This window comes from Euprymna scolopes, chromosome 19, assembly GCF_053919585.1.
Source record: "Euprymna scolopes isolate OS-2025 chromosome 19, ASM5391958v1, whole genome shotgun sequence".
NCBI lineage: Eukaryota > Metazoa > Mollusca > Cephalopoda > Sepiida > Sepiolidae > Euprymna > Euprymna scolopes.
This window is the reverse complement of record NC_136500.1, coordinates 146,730,297-146,750,093: the sequence shown is the minus strand read 5'-3', so window position 1 is coordinate 146,750,093 and position 19,797 is coordinate 146,730,297. Positions and strand designations below refer to the sequence as shown.

The 19,797-nt window shown below is 32.7% G+C and overlaps 1 protein-coding gene across 2 annotated transcripts in view; it reads left to right on the top strand.

Annotated features, from left to right (window-relative positions):
• LOC145240040 (fibrillin-3-like) overlaps positions 1 to 19,797 on the top strand; it is a 671,777-nt gene that overhangs the window by 568,946 nt on the left and 83,034 nt on the right. For both annotated transcript variants that reach the window (XM_080103628.1, XM_080103629.1), the window contains 6 exons: positions 63 to 191; positions 4,256 to 4,381; positions 6,772 to 6,894; positions 10,125 to 10,250; positions 14,355 to 14,480; positions 17,822 to 17,947. In XM_080103628.1, coding sequence (XP_079959754.1) covers positions 63 to 191; positions 4,256 to 4,381; positions 6,772 to 6,894; positions 10,125 to 10,250; positions 14,355 to 14,480; positions 17,822 to 17,947 — 756 coding nt within the window. The remainder of the gene's footprint in view (positions 1 to 62; positions 192 to 4,255; positions 4,382 to 6,771; positions 6,895 to 10,124; positions 10,251 to 14,354; positions 14,481 to 17,821; positions 17,948 to 19,797) is intronic.

Below are 19,797 nucleotides of genomic sequence, written 5' to 3'. Positions count from 1 at the left end.
TATCTCCTGACTTTTCCTTATATATTAGATTCATATGTAATTCATTTTTTTTTTTTTTGCAGATGAAAACGAATGCGAACGATTGACCAGTCCTTGTGTTGGTAATGCTAATTGCCGTAACACAAAGGGCAGTTTTGAATGCACTTGTCCTGTTGGCTATCGATTAGCATCAAATAAAAGGCGATGCCGTGGTAAGTTGTGGTCGTAGATGTCCGAGAAATGAAAAATCTTTTGACAAACTAATAATTGGTTGCACAATTTTATTCCTGCTTATTGGCGAGACGAATGAGTGACGTCATATACTACACATATAGAAGAGTTTTCATTTAAAGCAGTAATAATGAGAATCGATTATCTAAGCACGAACTTTTCACAAGTTTCTAAACGTGTAATTTACAGGTATGTAAACGTTTACTTTCCATAATTATTTAAGCGCGTACTTCCCACAATTTTTTAAACGCATAATTTTCACAAATATCTAAACGCGTTAAACGCGTACTGTCCACAATTACTTAAAATATTCTTTTAAATATTATCTAAACCCGTACTATTCACAATTATCAAAACGGGTACTTTACCAAAAAAAATATCTAAACGAGCACTTTCACAATTATCTAAGTGCGTACTTTCCAAAATTATTTAAAGGATCACTTTTCACATTTATCTAAGTGCGTACTTTCCATAAGTATTTAAATGTTTACTTTACATAATAATCTAAGTGCGTATATTCCACAATTATTTAAACGTTCACTTTTCACATTATCTAAGTGCGTACTTTCCACAATTATTTTAAGGATCACTATTCACAATTATCTAAACGCTTACTTTCCACAATTGTTTAAACGTTCACTTTTCACAATTATTTAAGTGCGTACTTTCCACAATTATTTAAACGTTCACTTTCAACAATTATTTAAACGTTCACAATTATCTAAGTGCGTACTTTCCACAATTATTTAAACGTTCACTTTACACAATTATCTAAGTACGTACTTTCCAACATTATTTAAATGTTTACTTTATATAATTATCTAAGTGCGTACTTTCCAAAATTATTTAAACGTTCACTTTTCACAATTATCTAAGTGCGTACTTTGCACAATTATTAAAACGTTCACTTTACACAATTATCTAAGTACGTACTTTTCTAAATTATTTAAATGTTTATTTTACATAATTATCTAAACGCTTACTTTCCACAATTATTTAAGCGTTCACTTTACACAATTATCTAAGTGCGTACTTTGCACAATTGTTGTAACGTTCACTTTTCACAATCATTAAAATGTTTACTTTCTACCATTATCTTAACGCTTACTTTCCATAATTATTTAAATGTTCACTTTTTATAATAATCTTAGCGCGTACTTTTCACAATTATTTTAACGTTCACTTTACACAATTATCTAAGCGCTTACTTTCCACAATTATTTAAACGTTCATTTTCCACAATTATCTAAACGCTTACTTTCCACAATTATTTAAACGTTCATTTTCCACAATTATCTAAACGCTTACTTTCCACAATTATTTAAACGTTCACTTTCCACAATTATCTAAGCGCTTACTTTCCACGATCATTTAAACGTTCACTTTTCACAATTATCTAGGCGCTTACTTTCCACAATTATTTAAATGTTCACTTTCCACAATTATTTAAACGTTCACTTTCCACAATTATTTAAACGTTCACTTTCCACAATTATGTAAACGCTTACTTTCGACAATTATTTAAATGTTCACTCTCCACGATTGTCTATTTTTAACGTGTGTTTCGATTTTTATTTAAACTATGCAGATCGCTTTTGTTTTATCGAATTATTTACATTTTATAAATGTGATATCTTGTTCTTCTATCATATAAATAACAGATGTCTGCGTATATGTGTGTTTGTATGCTAAGCTAAAAATAAAAAATACAAAACAAACACGCACAAAATTGATATATTCTTGATCGGTGTTGCCGTGGATGAATAATACCTAAAATTTAGGAATATATCCATTCTCGGGGAACCAACCTAGCTAGTTTTTATTAGGATGAGTGTCGCCACTAATTTGGAAAGAAAATGGCGACTCATTACTCACCGATTCTATTATATAAAGGACAGTTGTATGTCTGTCTGTCGGTTTGTCTCTCTGTCTCTCTAGGGAGAGTGTAGTATGCGTGGGAGAAAGAGACAGATAGATTGACAGATAGGGAGAGGTAGAGAGAAAGAAGTTTTTATATAAACATGGTAGTTCTGCACCAGGTAATGCTGAGCACCCCCGCGAGTAAAATTTTATTGTTAGATGTCGTCTTGTTATTACATATTTAATTTAACCAAAATGATATTAAAGTATAGCTAATTGTTGTTAAATTAATCGTGTTTTAATTTCTATTTGTAAAATTGTTCTGGGCCAACAGCTTCTAATACTTATATATAATAATATTTTAATTAAATATATAATATATGATAATCATATTTTAATCAAAGATATAATATATAATAATAATATTTTAATTAAAGATATAATGCATGATAATCATATTTTAATCAAAGATATAATATATAATAATCATATTTTAATTAAAGATATAATATATAATCATCATATTTTAATTAAAGATATAATATATAATAATCATATTGTAATTAAAGATATAATATATAATAATTATATTTTAATTAAAGATATAATATATAATAATCATATTTTAATTAAAGATATAATGTATGATAATCATATTTTAATTAAAGATATAAAAATCATATTTTAATTAAAGATATAAAAATCATATTTTAATTAAAGATATAATACTCATATTTTAATTAAAGATATAATAATCATATTTTAATTAAAGATATAATATATAATAATCATCATTTTAATTAAAGATATAATAATCATATTTTAATTAAAGATATAATATATAATAATCATATTTTAATCATAGATATAATATATAATAATCATATTTTAATTAAATGATTCCTAAAGCCAGACATCACTTTATGGTCGGCAGTTTAAATCCTTCCATATTCATTTTACATTTCCAAGGATCACAAAGAATTTGACTTTTCCATTGTTTTTTATCTATTTAGTTATTTATTTTTTATTTATTTATTTATTCATTTATTTTTTATTTATTTATTTTTTATTTATTTATTTATTTATTATTTATGTATTATTTATTTATTTATTATTTATTTTTGTTTTAATTTATTTATTCATTTTGTATTTATTTTTTATTTATTTATTTATTTAATTTTTATTTATTTATTTTTTATTTATTTATTTATTTTTGTTATTTATTTATTTTTTTTTTTATTTATTTATTCATTTATTTAAGATTTAGTTTGCTTGAAGCATTGTGGGTGATCAAATTAACATAAAATAATTTTAAAAAGAAATATTTTAATAAAACTGCTACAAAATGTACAACAGGAATTATTTCAGGATTTAATGTAACCTGTTTTCGTGTTGTTTGATTTTCTGCTGGACATTTGGGTCCTTCCGAGAGAACAAAACATAGCAACTACCGATTAATTAGCAAATAAAAAAATTTAAACAAATATTAAAACAGGCAATATAGGTTTAAAACAATCTAATATATAAAACTCACTATGTCTGTCTGTCTGTCTGTCTCCATATTTTCAAACTATCTATTCTGAAACCAAACGTCGGAGATCAGCACTAGGGGCTTCAAATGATTGGATTTTTTATGGACCGTTCTTTTATGGGTCTTTAGTCGGTTAAAATAGTTTTTTAAGGGATCAAAAAGAGGTCAACATTGAAAAAAATCGTTGTTTATTTTGTACATTTATCTTAGTTTATTTTAATCAGTTCATATGCGTGTCATGTTGGTACAGTGGTAACGTCACCAGCTTTGAATGCTAGTTTTGCTTTCAGTTTCGATTCTAGCTGATGGCACCTGGATACTTTTTTTAAAACTTTTGAAATCACGACTCTATAATAATATATACGAAATCTGGACAAATTAAAATATCATATTTAAGCGTATTTTACGACCAGGTAGAGCCGGGCGCCCCCTCCGCCACTAGTCAAATATAATTCAATAAAACACTTAGTATGCAAACTCATAAACTCATAGTTACTTCTCACACACAAAAATGGCTGACACAATTCCCTCTTCAGTCGTTCTTTCAGGCTTCAATTTAAGATACGATTTTATTGCACGGATTTTATGGAGACGCCTTAAGAATATTTTCTTTGTTTATTCTGTATTCATTTTTTCATATATTTATTTTTCCAGACATCAACGAATGCCGTGAAAATCCAGGAATTTGTGATAATGGGCGTTGCCAGAACTTGGAAGGCAGTTTCAGCTGTATCTGTGACCAAGGTTACCGGATCGCGTCGACTAGGGACTCTTGCGTCGGTCAGTAACCAATCTTTAATCTCGAAATGTACAACTCCACACAAAAAATGTTTTCTAATAATCAAAATCTCTCAAATTTAACATTTCTTTATTCAGTTTTCTACCCAACTCCCGTCCTAAAAAAGGGTCTAACTTGCACCTCCAGAAATGTAGTATATGCACTAAGATGCACAGCATGCAACAAATCCGACATAGGCGCCACCAAAAATTTCAGCAATAGAGTGGCCTTACATAAGAGAAACATCAAAATTGCAGATAACAGACACCTCTATGTTTCAAAACACGTACACACATGCAGTGGAAACAGCTTCAAAATAATGTCAATCTTCCAAACAGACAATTATTTTTATTTACTTACACAGGAAAGAAACTTCATAACAAGATTCACTCCTGAACTAAACAGAGCCTAATATCAACACACAAAAACATGAAATGCAAGGCACACTCGCATGCACATCCATATACATATACACACCCACACATAAATCAGAACCGACACATTAAAACACACGCGCGCGCATACAACCACACACAGACATAGCACCCCTATCTCTAATACAACACAGTGAACAATACCAACCCTACTTAACCTCGAAACCAACAACACTAGGAAACACCTAGAACCATAGTATAATATCTGTTCCAACACCTCGCTCTCCCTTCAATCAGTGGAGGAGAAATCTCTCATGACTGAGACAACTATCATCCCTTCTATCACCCCCCTCCCATACATATACTACTCCAATTGGCCCCTCCCCTCTGGGGAACGAGATCTTCCCCACACTAGGAACCGATCCTGGGTCTGACCATACCCACATGGGGAGATAAATAAATAGAAACATTAAAAAATCACCTATACATATTTTTAAATACACCCCTCTATCTAAACAAAGATAATATAAAGAATGCCGGAACAGTCTAAGATTGAAACAAAAAATCACAATACTAAAATCTAAGAATCCAAAAACTAAATATCAAAATAGAATGAAAGCACCCCTACCCTTATTTCAGAAGAGCTGGTTCTCCCCCACCCCCCACACACACATCCTCACACATACACATTAGTAACGACCTTGGATCACAGTCACCTTCCTAGGGAAGCAAATAACTTCATAATAGTATAAAACAGTACACACATTCTTCAAACCAATAAAAGAAAACACACACACATCCTACCCTAAAGGAAAAGAAAAAACACAAGCAGAAAGAGAGAGTGTGAGAGAGAAACACAACACAGGAGTGACCACAGCCCAATAAAAGAGTAATAAAAATTGAACATTCCAATGAATAGTAGACACTTACACGTTTCCACCTCTTGGAAACATTTCAAATGAACTACGAAAATGCTATTTGTACATCTCCAACACATTTTGAAAATAATTTCTGAAGAGGAGAACGTCTGAAACGCGTTAAAAACGATTTCAATTATTTAAAAACATTATTACAATGATCTAAACATAATTCTCAATGAAAAACCAAGACACGGAATAATAAAATAATGTTAAAAAATACACATTGTTGGTGACTATCCCTTCTTTCTTTCGTTGGAATTTCTTAACCCATTATATATATATATATATATATGTGTGTATATATATATATATATATATATGTATATATATATATATATATATATATATATATATATATATATATATATATATATAGGATGAGTCAAAAGTAGATGGACAGTAGAAACATTTATTTACAGATTACTCGATCCCCAAAAGAAAAAATCCATCAGAGTCAAGTCTGGTGAACGTGGCGTGTCCACCCACTTTTGGCTCACCTTGTATATTAATGGATAAAATGACTGGCCTTGAATAAGACCAGAGGTCTTTGTCGCCTCACGGTGTCTTTTAAGACTGAAACAGTAAATTTTATACAGCGACTTATGGTAATTTTGCTTACCTAAATTGAATAAATTGTATATCCTGCTCTCTTTACTTGAGCACTATCGATAACCTCGTTGAAATTCAATGGTTTTTAGATATGTATATCTTTTACCTGGAATATATATATATATATATATATATATATATATATATATATATATATATATGTATATATATATAAATATATATATAATTTTTTCTTTGTTTATGAAAATATTGTCATATCTTGCTGCGATGTGCAACCCGTTTCCATCATTATTGATTTCATCAGGCAAGAAAAAAAAATTGTAAATTAAAAAAATTGAAGAACTTTTTATAAGTTTAGAGGCGAAAATATTTGACCATGTCTAACGTACAGCATGGTGTAAAGGCCTTTAAATCATATTATACGTTAGAAAATCACTTGCTTTCGTCTCCCCTTTTCAACTTTTCCTTTCTTGAATTGTGAAATACTTCTAATCCTTTTCTTATTTATGTTTTTGCTTCCATTTCCAGATATCGACGAATGTCTTACGCGACCTGGTCTCTGTCGAAATGGAACCTGTGTCAACGAAATTGGTGGACATACTTGTTTCTGCGATCGCGGATTTTCACTCACTGATAATCACGATTGCTTTGGTGAGTGATCGTTATGTAATGCATTGAATTGGATTTAAATCATTTTAATTTTACCTTTTTTAATAAACTAGCGCGGGGTACCCGGCGTTGCTCAGGTGTTTGGAGGTGTGTGTGTGGAAACTCCGGGGTGGGGATGTGGGGTAAAAAAAAAGTAACTATGAGGATCGAATTCGAACCCTTGAGGCAAAGTTGTAAATTAAAGTGTGAAAAAAAAACGTGCAACGTTAACCATTGCCCCAGCGCGAGATGCTAACGTAAACACGTTTGAATTTATTTAATTACTTGGATTTGGCAGGTGCCCGCTTTAATGATTTAATGAGGTCAAGTTTGACTGCGGGATTTTTATTTTCCCAAGATGTTATAGGAAAAAGACTAACCCATATGCGGCGAGCGACAAATGTTGAATATTTATCTTCCCGAAATCGAGCAAATTAAATAGACAGGCGAGCTTCGTTGTTAACTGTGAGATATTACGATTTCTATGTGATATAAAAAGTTTTAAAAAGTTGTGAAGCGACCGACCGCTTCTCTGAAAAAAGCCTTTTCTAGACATACAGAAAAAGCGAACACACATACATACATACATACATACATACATACATACATACATTTTCGCTTTTATATTTATAGATGTGTTGTCACTGTAGGAATTCAAGATAAGTTAAAGAATGCATGATTGTAAGAGGTTGGAGGGTTAGGGTTATTATTACGTACTTACGTATTATGTTGAAAATATAAATTCCTAAAATAATGTCAAATAGAAAAATAATTAGAGGTAAGAACAAAATTCATCAAGTTTATCAATTTATAGTGTTTTACGTTCACAAAATCCAAGGGAGGTAACCGGAATCGTTAATTTTTACTAAATAAATACGATCCGCCATTTTAAAAGACAAAATTGTAACAATATAATCATGGCTGATTTCTTTTAGTTACAAGTACATCTAGTATATCTGCTGGATTGTTTTTCGTAAATTTGTTGGTTGAGTGTTTTTGTTTTACGGCATATCAACCCTTTTCAGGTTATTTAATGTTGAATCCAAAGATTTTGAAGAAAAATTTTTTTAATAGAATATATTTGTTGTTTTCAAGTCGGTTTCTATTTAACTCGTATTTGGGACCCTAACAGGTACTACCACTCCAGGTCAGAGTGGACCTGGGAGCAATGACAATTAAAGGGTGGCTCCACACTCCCCAAAGCCTGTAAGCTGGGGCCTCACCACTGGATATAGTTTAAGGTCATATCCAGGAGCTATACAAGATGAGAAAAAGTAGTTTGGTTCATGTGATTGAAAACTGGAGGAACACATAGAACTTTAGTTTTCGTTTTTCCTTATGGAGATCATTGGCAAGTTTTGTTTGTTTTTGTGTTTATTTTTGTTTGTTTGTTTGGTTGGTTTTTGTTTTTTGTTTGTTTTTTTTTTATTCTTTGGTGTTTTTAATTATTAGTTGCAATATTTCATTATTTTTATTTTCTTACACTTGTTTTTGTTAATTTCACATTTCAACCGATGCAATCTCCGGCCTTCTTTATGTGCCTTTCTTATGGGTTGGTAAGATTAAGGAATTTGTACTAGCTAACGCCAGCCATTTAACGTTCAGTTTCGATTAAAGTATTCCGTTGGCAGTCCTCGGTTTTCGGGTGAAGCAAATTTATTGTTTGTTTTCTGAGGAGCTCTCACCAAGGAATGCCGAAGAAGAGGTCAGAATAATCTCTAGGAGTGTTGACTCGATTCTTCCCATCTTCCGATCTCGTGTTACATTCCCCGCGATGGGAGAGAGGAAAATGCCTTCCCGGAATATCAAAAAGGCTCCTTAATCTATTTAGTTCACGAAGGCAAGTTACTGATCATGAGTATGACAAAAGATACCTCACAGAAGGCCGGAGAGGACAGCGATCGTAATGTCGTGCAAATCGCAAAACCAATGAGTATAGAAATTACAAATTAAATCTATATTTCTATATATTTGTTTTGCTTTGATTTGCTTTGCTTTGCGTGTGTGTGTGTGTGTGTGTGTGTGTCTGTGTGTTGATATTCATATAAAACCCCCTTTTCTATCTATTTAAAAAGAAAATACAATTTTCTTATATGTGGCTCATGGAATTGCATTGATCTGCATAAAATCTAGCTAATTTGCATATTCTTTTAAATATTCATTTTAATTAATTCCCTATTAGTTTTTTTTTTCGGTTTTCTTATGAGATGATCATCTTTAACTATTACGTGTAATTATATTCATGCAGATATTCTACATGATTTATACTTGCGTAATATTTGTGTTAAAACGTTATAGTAAACACAATCATCTTTATATATATATATATATATATATATATATATATATAACTACTTCATTTACTCACATAAAATTTATATACGAAAGTATAAATTTATGCGTAAGTATTTACTTCAAAAGTGCTCAATACGTAGGTAGAGCTAGTTAGTTATAAAATATAAAATAATGCATAAGCCTGAAGAATCCTAGAGTGGATGAAACGCGGAATATTCAGTGTAGCTTAATCGCCATATATATTTTATAACTAACTATATGCGTGTGTGTGTGTGTGTGTGTGTGTGTGTGTGTGTGTGTGTGTGCGCACGCGTATATATATATATATTTATTTATTTATATTTTTTAAAAATTGCCTACCAAAGTCCTCTGTCAGGTTTTTGGTCTATAGACATAGAAACTTCATATGTAGGGTATTCGAAGCCATGCAAAACCTTATATTTGGGTTTTAGCCGGGGTGAATCGGTACAAAGGTGTGAAAATTAAAAAAATGAAATTTGCTAGGCGAAGGTCGAACTACGGCATTACGAATATGCATGCGTAACGTAGTAGCTATTGGTCCATGTTTTAATTTTTAGCCTTGCAGTAAACATGTCTTTATAGCTCAGGCATTAACGTCAAAGGAAAAAATAAATTGTAAGCTAAACATTTTGGTTTTGATTCTCGGTGGTGGCGCACGAATCATTTTTTTTTTTTTTTTTAAATCATCACCATATTATGGGTCCAATATTATCGTCCAATATTAAATATGCAATCTGCCAATATTATGAGTCCAATATTAAATATGCAATTTGCATTAATCAAAATATCATATTTAAGCGTATTTTACGACCGGGCAATGCCGGGTGGCCTGCTAGTACTAAAACATTTCTATGATATAAAAAGTGTATACGAACAATGTTAAATGTGTCACTCTTGTTTATTTTTTTATTCGGTAGACATCGATGAATGCCGTACGCTGATTGGAATTTGTCAAAATGGTCGGTGCCTAAACACTTTGGGCAGTTTCACCTGCGAGTGTCAAACGGGATACAGATTATCTTCTGACTTCAGAAATTGTCTCGGTAAGTCACGCATCAATTTCATTCAGATTTGCCCCCCCCCCCACACACACACACACTCTCTCTATTTCATCCGCGGGGGATAGCATGTACTCGTTTTGTCATCCATGACTGGGTAGAAGTCCTAAGTTATTAGCTATTGTATTCTTGAGTGTCGCCCGCACTAAAGAATTGAACCTTCATCCTCCGGAAGAGTGTACCTTTCCAATTGAATTTTACCAAGTACTTTATCTACTAGACCACAGATTTTTCTATCCAGTCATGGCTTAGGGAAAAGGTGTAATATAGTCGGTCTATATTATTTATTGGTTGCACTTTTAACACATGCATGCTAATAGTTTATACACGCTACTATCCTTCAGCCGTAGTTTTTGAAATCAAACAAATAACTTGTTTAATCAACAAAGTTTATTTATATTTCACTGATAGTATATGACAAAAGTGTTCTGTCTGTATTTCTGTTTGATGGAGTAGTGTTGGCCGGCTGGTTGATGTGGACTGGTCGGGTCGACGGTACAAATGCCATACACTGTTCGGTTGCTCACCCTCTTTTTTCTCACTGACTGCACGTATCTTTATTTTCTTATGCCTTATATTGACAGAAAATCAGATTCCTTGATCAGAATTTTTATTCTTCTATTGCTTTGCGTTTTTAGCAATTCCAATCCAGGTTAAAATATAGGCCGTCCCATTGTTTCAGGATCTCAACTCTTCGTTCGGAATGTAGGGTGGACATCATCGGTCAGCAATAAAATTTAACATCTGGCTTTGCCCGGATCCCGAATTTGCGTGTATGCAGTCTGTCACCTATGCTCCATAAATGCATGCTACAGAATTTCGAAACGTACATAAATATTTATTGTGCCCAATTGCTTGATGCATCCGGCTTCAGACTTTGTTGTTATAGACGTTTACGGAAGCAACGTATCTCAGTGGGTTGTATCCTTTCCCTCATCTCTCTCTCTCTCTCTCTCTCTCTCTCTCTCTCTCTCTCTCTCTCTCTCTCTTATGCTCTTGCTGTTATCTTTCGGGTCCAACATCAAGATAAACATAAGAAGAATTAACAGTTCAATTTTTATTAAAAACTCTGACCAAAAAACACCTTCGTGGACTGTAGTACAAAACCAACATGCGTATATATATTTAAAAAAATGCTACATTGCCTGAAGTGTGTTTATTCATAAAGTCTGAAGAAATACTGGTTTTTGAAAATTTCAAACGATATAATGCTTGAAATTGTCGAACTAGACATTGAAACAATTGTAACGTAAAATTAAATACAATTTTTGTTGCCATCAACACCTTGTCTTGAAGTCTTGATTTTGCACATACGGTATATATATATATATATATATATATATATATATATATATATATATATATATATATAAAATGGAATCGTCTTCACTCCCCAAATTCTAACTGGAGAAAGTGACCTATATATTTGTCATTTCTCGCGGCTATTGTATTTTGAGTGTTGCCCGAATTGAGGATTGAACCTTCAACATTCAGAATAGTGTAACTTACAACTAAATTTTACCAAATAATATTTTCACTAGGAGGTTGGAGGTTCAATCTCCAGTGCGGGCGGCTCTCAAAACATACAATTCCGAATTATTTAAGACTTTTGTGCCCAGTCACGGTTGGTGGAACAAGATCATGCTATACGCGTGGATTACAAAACAGATTTCCGTTCAAAATTCAGTGCAGATTCCCGAGTTCGACAGTGCAGATTCCCGAGTTTTGACAAGATACATTTGAAGAATATAACAGGTTACATCGATCAAAACGTTGTGAGAACAATAGTCCGAAGAATCCAAATAATACGAACTCGAATATAGTTCAAGGGACATAACTTTAAATATATTGCGCTAACAATACATCACATAGAGAAAGTCTGCTAAGACTGAAGTGAACTGTTCCGGGCAATGCTTGAGAGTAGATGGTAGTGCACAAATGCTAGATTATGAAGGGCGAAAGAATACATAGGGAAGAAGTTTCAATTCGCCCGTGATGAACGAAACAGACATATTTCTGAAACAGAATAGGAAATGAAAAGATCATCTGCAAAAATATTTACAAAGAAAAAATCGCATTATATAGACAGAATAACTCTTGCTTGTCTCTTCCAAATAATAACTCTTCCAAATAATAAGAGCACGTCAAATTGAAAAAAATATCTTGAAAATGCCAATATTATTTTATTAGCCATATATGAAAAAAGACAGTGAGACCACCAAACCATCCGCGATCAACTTCTATCCTTGAGATATTTTTATATTTCCGACCGAAAAAAGTGATTAACAAAAAAAGAAAACGTTTGAAAACGACATTTATACGGTTGAAAGTTTGTTCATCCGTTTCTTCAAGGTAAATAAGTTATTTTGAAGAAAGTACAAATAATATTGCTATTTATTTATTTATCTAATACAGTACAAATAATAGTTAGTTATTTATCTCGTTGAATATATATATATATAACTGAACATATATATATATAAGTGTACTTGAATATATATATATATATAGAGAGAGAGAGAGAAAGAGAGAGATGGCATGCGTGTGTGCATACATATATATATATATATATATGTGTGTGTGTGTGTGTGTGTGTGTGTGTGTGTGTGTGTGTGTGTGTGTGTGTCAGGTCATGTCATATGCTACTGGTACCATGTAACCCAGTACTAACTGCCTCATGGTCGGGTCACCGGCGACTAAACTGGTTCCCCCACCAGACTTGTTTGGTGAGGAGAGTGGCTAGTCTCCCTGAAGGATTAAAAAAAAAGACCTTCCAAAGGGCGAATGAACCCTTTTTCGGGGTCAACGGCCAACTAGCTCCATGTGTGTTTGTGTGTTGGGGTTGAGAGGGCTCCCATAAGCCGTGGTGAAGGCAACCTTTCTAGGAGAAGCAAATCTCTGATTTTAAAAAAAACATAAAGCGGGAGACCAGTACCCGCATTAAGCTGGTCTGCAGTTTAACTTGTTGCTGGCTATCTTGCTCTTGCTTGTTTCTGGATCTCAACATTTTGAAACGAGAGAGAGACTTAGCTGTCGTACAAAGCTAAGACACTGTAACATCACCTGTGTATAGATACTCCCTCAGGCATTTGTCTATAAAAATGGTCCTGTGGCGATGGAAAAGTTATGACGCATGGAGGCTTGAAATGCTGGAAACATGTAATAATTGATCTCAATGACCGTCTTCAGTATCATGCCTGCGTGAGCGTGTGAATTCACCAGTAGAACTAAGAAAAAAAAGAAGTAATTTCTGGGCTCATGGACATTAAGTGTCTGAGGGAGTGGCACTCGTCTGACAAGACGTTTGCAATCATCATATATATATATATATATATATATATATATATATATATATACATTATAATTTTTTATATTCTGTCTGTTTGTCCATTCCAAGTTTTCTCTGAAACTACAAGGTCGATGTGGCTGAAATTTTCTATACATCTTTGTAATTATACGGTGCAGCGAACTAAGTATTATGGTATCCATTCAATTCAGAGTTATGGATCAATTAGTATTTAATGTGGAAATGGACGCAAATTTCATCGTAATCAGCCATCAATTTGATATGAAACACTGATTATAAATCAACTAGATATAACTTTTGCCCGTATTTTTTAAATTCTAGCGCGTGTGTGTGTGTGCGTGTGTGTATGTGTGTGTGTGTATGTGCATGTATGTGTGTGTGTGTGTGTGTGTGTGTGTGTGTGTGTGTGTGTGAAACATAGGTAAAAATGTCTTCGAAACGACGAATAAGATGCAAATATATTTTCAAAAAAAAAACATTCTTTTGTCTAAGTATCTGAGTGAGCTTTTTCGAAGAACGTATTCCTCTTCACCGAATGAGCGTTCCACAACAGATGTAAAGGTATTCTGTCTATTTATTCGTAATTAATGAAGAGTCCTTTCTCCTGCTATCGAAGCGTCTGTTTGATGTTATTCAGATGAGTTAGAAACATCTCTTCATATACGAAACTTTAATAGCACGTGACCGCTAGAAGGGTAATATAAAAATCGAAAAAGAAAGTTCTTTTAAAAATATCCTTGTATTTAAATATTGTTTAACTTAGTATTGTCTTTTGTTTTCAGACAACGATGAATGCTCTGACAATCCCGGAATATGCCGAAGAGGTAAATGCCATAACATCGAAGGTTCCTTTGAATGTTCCTGCCTTCCTGGATATCGACTCTCACCAAACGGAGATGAATGCATCGGTAAGTCGCCATTCCAAAAACGGAAAATATTTCTCGCATATAATCAATTTTAGTCAGACTATGATTTTGGCGGATCACATTTGGAAATGATAGAACAACGGGCTGTGAAAATTCTACTGTGTGTAAGTTTATAGCGTGTTTTTTTTTGGGGGGGGTTGCATGATGTGGTCTGTAGGTTCAAACTCCACACGAAAATTTCTTAATTTTTTTCATAAACTGCAAAGAATTTTATAAGACCTGAAAATTTAGGTGTTTTTGTTGGGGGGGGAGGGGTTGAATGATGTGGCCTTTAGGTTCAAACCTCGCGCGTAAATTTCTTAATGTTTTTTTTTCGTTAACTGGAAATAAATTTATATAAAATAATTTTATAAAAGAAATAGTAGGTTCTCTACAGTGCAATGTAGAGTAACATATATTTTGGACTAAGTTACAGCATGGAGGCATGTGAAGCTTCCTCCCGGGCGATTTTGCGGATTTCGATAACAATAAAAATATAGGAGTGTGAAATAGTCGTTGATTATCATTCAATCCATGGCAACGTTGGGTTTCTCTGCTAGTATATATATATATATATATATATATATATATATATATATATATATATATATATATATATATATATATATACTAGCATGGGTGCCCGGCGTAGCCCGGGTGTTTGGAGGTGTATGCTGAGCAAAAAAAAAAAGGTCAATTTTTTTAACTTTGACCCCTATTATAACCCCTTAAAATTTATTGTTTTGGGCTCAAATCAAGTTATTAAGTAAGATCTATGTCCAAGAAACCTTTATCTAAAATTTCAAGTATTTAGACCCAAAATTGTTGGAGGAGTTTGGTAGAGTTCTCAAAGGTCAAATCGTTGAACTTTGACCCTTAAAAGCCAAATTTCTGGCCGAAAACCGATCACATAGATTTTTCCAAATCTCAGTACCCTGTATATCAAATTTCGAGTCTGTAGACTTAAATTTGACATAGTTATTGCGTAGGGAAATGTACACAGACACACACACACACACACACACACACTCAGACACGTTCACTTTTATAGATGTATAGATACTATAATTATTAAATAGCTACAAACAGTGGTGTTTCGTCCTTTCGGAAATCGTCAGTGCAAGATGTCACGATTAACACCGGTCGATAGATCCGAACCCGGCAACTGAATCTATCTCTGACTCCATTAGCAAGGACCCAATCGATTCGGCCACCGTTAACCGCGAGAAATACTGTTGAAATTTAAACATTTATTTTAAAATGTTTTAACGTCAGTCAGAGTGATCTAATCATTATACGATGATCTGCGCATATGAGCTAAGTTGACCGACTTTAATTCAACTGAATGTTCTAAACGATAAGAAACGAGTTTCTTAAAGGGGCTGATATAATTATTTACTATAATAATTATTAAATACCTACAGACACTAGTGTTTCATCCTTTCAGGATTCATCAGTGTAGGGTATCACGATTAACACCGATCGATAGATCCGAAGCCGGCAACTGAAGCTATCTCTGACTCCATTAGCAAAGGCCGAATTCATTCTGCTACCGTTAATCGCGAGAAATACTGTTGAAATTTAAACATTTATTCTTTTTTAAATGTTTTTAACATCTGTCAGAGTATGTGTATATATATATATATATATATATATATATATATATATATATATATATATATATATATATATGAAAGATAGAGAGAGAGTGTGTATTGTTTAGACTTACTTAGGACTCATGAAGCAATCAAAATATACCATGTTTTTTTAATTTTAAACCAGACCTATAGCGTTCCTTCAGTTTCTTTCCGTCACAATTAAATATCTCTCGATTCTCTGCTTCCAGTTCATATTTTATCTTCCTCTTTCCCCCCCCCCCATTAGAGGTCTATTTTTTATGGCAAATGTCCGAATCGGTCAAGACGTCGTTTGCAGTTTATTGACGATACTACCATTTCGTTAGTACGATATATGACTTCTTGGCTGGTAAATGACCCGACTATTTAAGATGGTGCCTTTTAGGCCTTATCAGTTATGATGGCATCATACAAGTTGCATATCGAATCCAGCAGCAAGTCCTGGGAACATGTATACCAGAAACAACAGTTGGAAATAAGTCATGCACCATCCACTATGACAATGCAATTCCTACAAGCTATACAGATTCACCTTTTATTAATCTAATATATAAAACTCCCTATGTCTGTCTGTCTGTCTCCATATTTTCAAACTCTATCTTTTCCGAAACTAAACGTCGCAGAGCGGCATTAGGGGCCTCAAACTATTTTAATTTTTTTATATACCATACTTTTATGGGTCTTTAGCCGGTTAAAATATTTTTAAAGGGATAAAAAACAGGTCAAAATTGAAAAAAAAAACGTTATAAATTCTCTATATTCATCTACGTTAATCTTTAATCAGTTCATATGCGTGTCACGTTGGTACAGTGGTAACATCATCAGCTTTGAATGCTACAGTTTTGGTTTCGGTTTCGATTGGAGCTGATTGCACCCAAATACTTTTTTAAACTTTTGAAATCACGACTATAATAATATCTACGAAATCTGGACAAATTAAAATATCATATTTAATTTTTTTTTTTTTTTTACGATCGGACAAAACCACCCCCTCTAGTATAATATATATGTGTGTGTTTTCTGTAGTTATTCTTCTTTTTTATGTAATGTGTTGTTATTTGTATTCATATGCTCAGATGGAAGATCTGCATTTTAATAATTCGGGAAATCTTTCCTTTGTCACACATGTGTTCGACCTTTCGTTTACAATAATCCTGAATATGCACATTTGAAAGTTCGAATACATGTCTGACGAAAGTAGGTTTTCCCGAAATATTACAATACGGATCTTCCATCTGACTATGCTGACTCAAATAAAAACACAATGCATGTAAAATATAGAACACATATATAGTGTATTAAAAAATGAATCTGCATAGCTTATGTCTTTATTTGCTTCAGTTTTATTGCCTTCTATAAATTTTAATTATCTTTTTATACACATTAGGCAATGCTTCAAGCAAACTACTTTAAACTCTCATTACAAAGAAATATATTTTGATATTTTTGTAATACAAATAAAAGTTTTCGATATTTTATTGTGATGCAAAAGAGTGTTGTTGTTTTTGTTTGTTTGTTTGCTTGTTTTTTTGCAATACACCGAAATATATTGTTTTTTTGCAATACACCGAAATATATTGAAATATGTCTGATCTGTCTGAAGAGAGGTTTTCCCGAAAGATTACAATACAGATCTTTGTTTGTAATCCATCGGAATATATTGTGATGGTTTAATGTAATTTTTGCTTATCTTCCTTTCTTTATCAGATATTAATGAATGTCGAACCGAAGCCAATATCTGCTTAGATGGAACGTGCGTCAACATCGACGGATCTTTTACCTGTACTTGTCCGAGGGATTTCGTTCTGAGTCCAGATGGAAGGAAATGCCAAGGTAAATGCATGCGCTTTCAGTCACCAACTAAATCTTATTGACATAATTATTACCTTTCTTTACTCAAAACTGTCCGTAAACTGTCCCTAAATTTTTTATGGAAATCGCTCTAGACAAGGCATAAAGCCACTTGATGTAAGGAACTAAAAATTACTACATAAAAGTTCAAAACTTGCTAACGCCAAGTGTTAGAATAGATTTTGACCTAGAAAACAGCAATTCTTCTATATTTATCAGAAATACCACTCGTGGAATGTGAGGACTAAAGAACAAAATAAAAGAAGCGAGAGTTACGGAACTGCCGAAAGTAAACGAAAGATCCACTTTCTACTCTCCTTAAACCAAAATTGCCGGAAAATTCGTTGCCTGAAACTTACAATAAACTAGATCCAAGCATATTGACCTTCTTTATATCAACCACTGCCACACCTTGATTAACAATCCTATTTTAATTCCCTTTGTGTGCAATGGTGGACAACTCCCTATGCGTACTATTTGGATTCATAGGACTACTGTTCTCATCTTGAGTGTGATTTTCACATTTCGGTCGACGTATCCACCGACCTTCTTCAGGTGTATCTTGTCAAACTTGGGAGTGTTTCTGTCGCACTCAGGAATTTGGACGAAATTTCGAACGGAACACTTTATTTACTTCATGGGGGTACCATGCTCTTGTTCCGTCAGGTACTAAGTGATTCGCAATTGTGTTTTTCGGTCGCCCACACTGAGAATTGAACCTCCAACCTTCAGGTGATTATCACTTTTTACAATTGATTTTTCCAATTACGCAACATCCGTCAGAGTTCGACAAGATACACCTGAAGAATATATATATATATATATATATATATATATATATATGTATATATATAAGAGAAAAAAGTTAATAAAACATGTTAAAAACACATTGAAAAAGAGTTAAAAACTTATGTAATCTGAAAAGGAAACACTTGATAAGTGGATAGTCTTTAATTCGCGGAGTTTCGAAGAAATACTTTCCTTCTCATCAGAGGGTAGGAATTAGCAAAATGCTGGATGGGATTTTGCTTGCAAAAGTATTTGATGAAACTGCAAGTAAGTCAAAGATCTTACTTGATAACAAAAAGTGAAGCGGAGGGAATATGAAGAAAAAGGTGATTTCACGTGAATGGATAGTCTGGTGAAAGGTAAAGTATCCAATGACGGTAAAATCCAAAAATGTAAATCCAAGAAAGTTAGTTAAATTTTCATTTGCACAAGTAAAATCTAAGGAAATCGCGTAATTGGAAGATGGTCCAAAATAATCCAAAAAGCCGAAATCTGTGGAATAATTCACAAATAGGTATAAGAAAAAGAGGAAAGAAATCCAATAATATTATTAAAAGAAAAAATGAATATATATATATATATCCTGACAACCTTTACATATATATATATATATATATATATATATATATATATATATATATATATATAGTAAGTTATAAAATATATATGGCGATTAACCTACTAACTAGCTCTACCTACGTATTGAGCACTTTTAAGTAAATACTTAAAGTTTACACATAAATTTATACTTTCGTATATTTATGTGAGTAAATTAAGTAGTTATATATATGAGGGAGTTATAAGAATAAAACCAAATAGGAGATAGAGCTTATAATAATTGAAGTTATATATTTGGATTTTACCGTCACTGGATTATTTATCTTCCACCAGACTATCCATTCATGTGTAATCACCTTTTTCTTCGCCATATTCCCTCTGCTTCACTTTTTGTTATCAAGTAAGATCTTTGACTTACTTGTTGTTTCATCAAATATTTTTGCATGCAAAATCCGATTCCGCATTTTGCTAATTCCTACCCTCTG